At 51.8% G+C, this 3,217-nt stretch overlaps 1 protein-coding gene across 1 annotated transcript in view; it reads right to left on the bottom strand.

The window, feature by feature from the left end:
• The window catches only part of BCL7C (BAF chromatin remodeling complex subunit BCL7C), an 8,716-nt gene extending 5,508 nt beyond the window's left edge, over positions 1–3,208 (bottom strand). The window contains exons 1-4 of the mRNA XM_006148136.3: positions 3,060–3,208; positions 2,453–2,531; positions 2,053–2,161; positions 1,799–1,960 (exon numbers count right to left, since the gene is read on the bottom strand). Coding sequence (XP_006148198.1) covers positions 1,799–1,960; positions 2,053–2,161; positions 2,453–2,531; positions 3,060–3,151 — 442 coding nt within the window. The 5' untranslated portion in view covers positions 3,152–3,208. The remainder of the gene's footprint in view (positions 1–1,798; positions 1,961–2,052; positions 2,162–2,452; positions 2,532–3,059) is intronic.
• Positions 3,209–3,217: the final 9 nt, after the last annotated feature.

Below are 3,217 nucleotides of genomic sequence, written 5' to 3'. Positions count from 1 at the left end.
ATGGTTCGAGCCAAATTCCGAAGCAACCTTCCTGCTAAGGCTATTGGACACAGAATCCGTGTGATGCTGTACCCCTCAAGGATTTAAAATAATGAAATGTAAATGAATAAAAATGGATTTGTGTTGAAAAAAAAAAAGAAAAATGCGTATTATGAAAAAACTCATAGGTTTCAAAAATATTTATCGCACCAAAATAAACCTGTCCTTTGTGTCACGTTTTCGATGAACATTTTGGAGTCCCTCTGTATGTACAGCAAAGGTATGTGGCACCATCTAGGCCCAGGTAATGAGGCCAGCCAGGTACAGGTGAGAGTTGGGAAGGCCAGGGCCAGGGCAGGGCCTGGGGAAGTAGAGGCAGGTAGACACATTTTGGAGGTGATACAGACCCTATGGAAGAAAGAGTAGCTGAGGAAGACTCACGCCCAGATGTTGGCTCCCTGGCTATGTGAGGTTGGGCAATTTACTATAAACTTCTTGATTTTTTAAAAATAATTATTTTATCTAACTTTATTTATTTTAATTTGACCAGAGGACAGAGGGAGAGAGATAGAGACAGAGAGGGAAAGTGAGAAAGCAACTTGGCAGGTCTGGGACTTGAACTGCATTCGAGCATGTGGGAGTCCAGCGCCCTTAACCACCATGCCACCTGCTGGTACAATTTACTAAACCTCTCTGAGTCTCAGTCTCCTCATATGTAAATAGGGACCAAAACCTTTAAAAGGTTGTAGAGAGGATTCAATGAGGGAGAAAAAACGCACACAGTAAGAAAGGAACAGGTGGTGTTGTGGTTAAAGCCCTGGAATCCCACATGGCCAAACACAGTTCAAGTCCTTGACGTGGAGTCTTGAAAATCACAACAAATACAGAACCAGCAGTTAGCGTAATGGCTATGTCGCTGGACTCCCATGTAGTTGACCGCGGTTCAAGTCCTGGCCCCAGTAGCTTAAACTCATGCTGGGCGTGTGTGTGTGCATGCCCAAGATCCTGAGAGAAGGGATTGTGGTATGGCCACCCCCCCCCAGGGGGATTTCTTGCTTTCTGTCTCTCTGTCTCTCTTTCTGGCGAGCTTACATACCCTTTAGCAGAAACCTCTTTAAAAAGAAAGAAAGAAAATCACAACAAATAAACAAATACATGTTAAAAAAAAAGACTTGGGCCTGCAGGTGGCAACAACCTCTCCAAAAAATAAAAAAGAGTGCTACACTTTCTACACTTTCAGTATGGTGGACCGCAGTTTGAGCCCTGGACCTGGCAGTTTGTTTTGTCACTTTCCGCCTCTCTCTCTGTCCCTCTCTGGTCAAATTTAAATAAACAAACAAATAAAGTTAAATAGAATAATTCTTAAAAAGACTTAAGGAACACAAGAAAACCACACACATACACAGTAAGAGCTCAGTAAATATTAGCTGTTACTATCCCCATGATAATTAGTCCTATAATTACCATTATTTAATCACTCAACAAATATTTGTTGAGCACCTATTATGTATTTTGAATCCTGAGGGTACAGTAACAATATCAGTATGGGCCCAACATTTAAGAAGCTGAAGTGAGAGTGAGATGAGAGTATAGAAAAAGATGAAAAACTAGTAAATTTGCATGAAAATTCCAGATGGTGATATATTATCTACAGATCCAAAGACCCAGAGGAGTGAGACAGTAACTAGAGGTAGTTTCCGCAGGAGTTAGGGAGGGCACCCGCCAGGAGTCAGCATGGGAGGGGAAACAGGTAAAGGGTAATAAGCTGCTGGGGTCAACTTTGGAGAGGCGAGGTTTCCTGGGAGGCACCTGGTCCTACCTCTCTCTTGGCCCAGCCGTGGGGGCTGAGCCTCCTCAGGGACCCCTTCCGGAGGTCCAGCAGGTGACACAGGCCGGCTGGGCTGGGGGGTGCCCCCAGGGCTGGGCTCAGTGCCCTTTTGCAAGGAGCCTTCCGAATGGAAACTCTGGTTGCTGTTCTCATCTGCGGGAACAAATGCCGAGAGTATTGGCCTGAGGCTTCCAGGACCCTCCTTCTATCCCCACAGCACCCCAGATTCCAGGATCCCTACATACCATTGAGATCCAGCAGGATGAGAGGGCCACCCCCTCTGGGACTGGCGCCCCTGCCCCGCCGCTCCCGGCCACGGGATCTCTCTGTCCCGCCACCTGCCCGCCGCCGCTCCTGCGGATTAGAGAGCCAAGGGTCAGAGCCCACTTTCTAATTAGCTCTTACAAAACCCACACATAAGGAAACAGGCACAGAGAAGCCAAAGGCCCTGTCTGAGGTGACAAGAGATTGTGCACACCGAACTCTGGTTTGGAGCAGGGAAGGGGAGGGGCTACCAATAATCGTTAACATCTGTCTGGGCTGCTGCATTTGAGGTCTCAGAGGGGGGACTGGAAACAGAGGCCAAGGTGGGGAGGGGCTTCACTGAGGTTGCACAGATGCAGGGCCTTGGGGACGCTTGCTCACCTCCTCCTGGGGGTCCACCACTGGCACCCACTTGAAGATACGAAGGGAAGTGTCGCCCACAGTCACCCAGCGCTTTTCCCTGTGGGAGGGTGTGGGGCTGGGTCAGAGAGACCTGAGAGGAGAACCCCCCCACCAGGAGCTGGGCACATCTGCGGGTACCTGTAGAAGTATGGGGGGGGTGAGCGAGGCTAGGGACAATTTTGCCCATGGAGCATAGTGGGGAGAAAGAGCCCTGCAAACCCCGGGGGAAAGACAGGGTTACCTTTAGAGAGAGGGTATGACGGGGCCAGGACTCTGCAGACCCCTGGAGCATGCACGGGGTAGGGGGGTTGGGGCGCGGCCAAGAAGATCCCAGGGCTTACTTGCAGGAGGAGTGTCAAAGCCTTAGGGGGCGGGGCCTAGATGAGAGCTCCGGGCTCTGGGAGGGCACCGCAGGGGGCTACGCTTTGTAGACCCCAGGGAGGAACCGGGGAAGGGGGACAGAGCCCTGCCACAGCTAGTTGGCAGGGACACATCTAACACCTGGAGGCCACAGCTGGGGAGGAGAGAAGCATTTAGGGCTGGTGGCCCCGCCATGTCCCGTCCCTGGCCCCGGGGCAGCGCTCACCATCTCCGGACCTTCTCGATGGTCGCCATCACCTTCTTGATGTCATCCTTGGCCCGGCTCCGGGTCTCGGCCCGTACAGTCCGGCCGGCCATGCTCGCGGGGCTGGGACCGGGGCCGAGCCCGCGGCGGGGCCGCCCCCCCGCCCGCGGGCCCAGCGC

Source organism: Tupaia chinensis, unplaced genomic scaffold, assembly GCF_000334495.1.
Source record: "Tupaia chinensis unplaced genomic scaffold, TupChi_1.0 Scaffold000231_1, whole genome shotgun sequence".
Lineage (NCBI taxonomy): Eukaryota > Metazoa > Chordata > Mammalia > Scandentia > Tupaiidae > Tupaia > Tupaia belangeri.
This window is presented reverse-complemented; position numbering and strand designations above follow the sequence as displayed.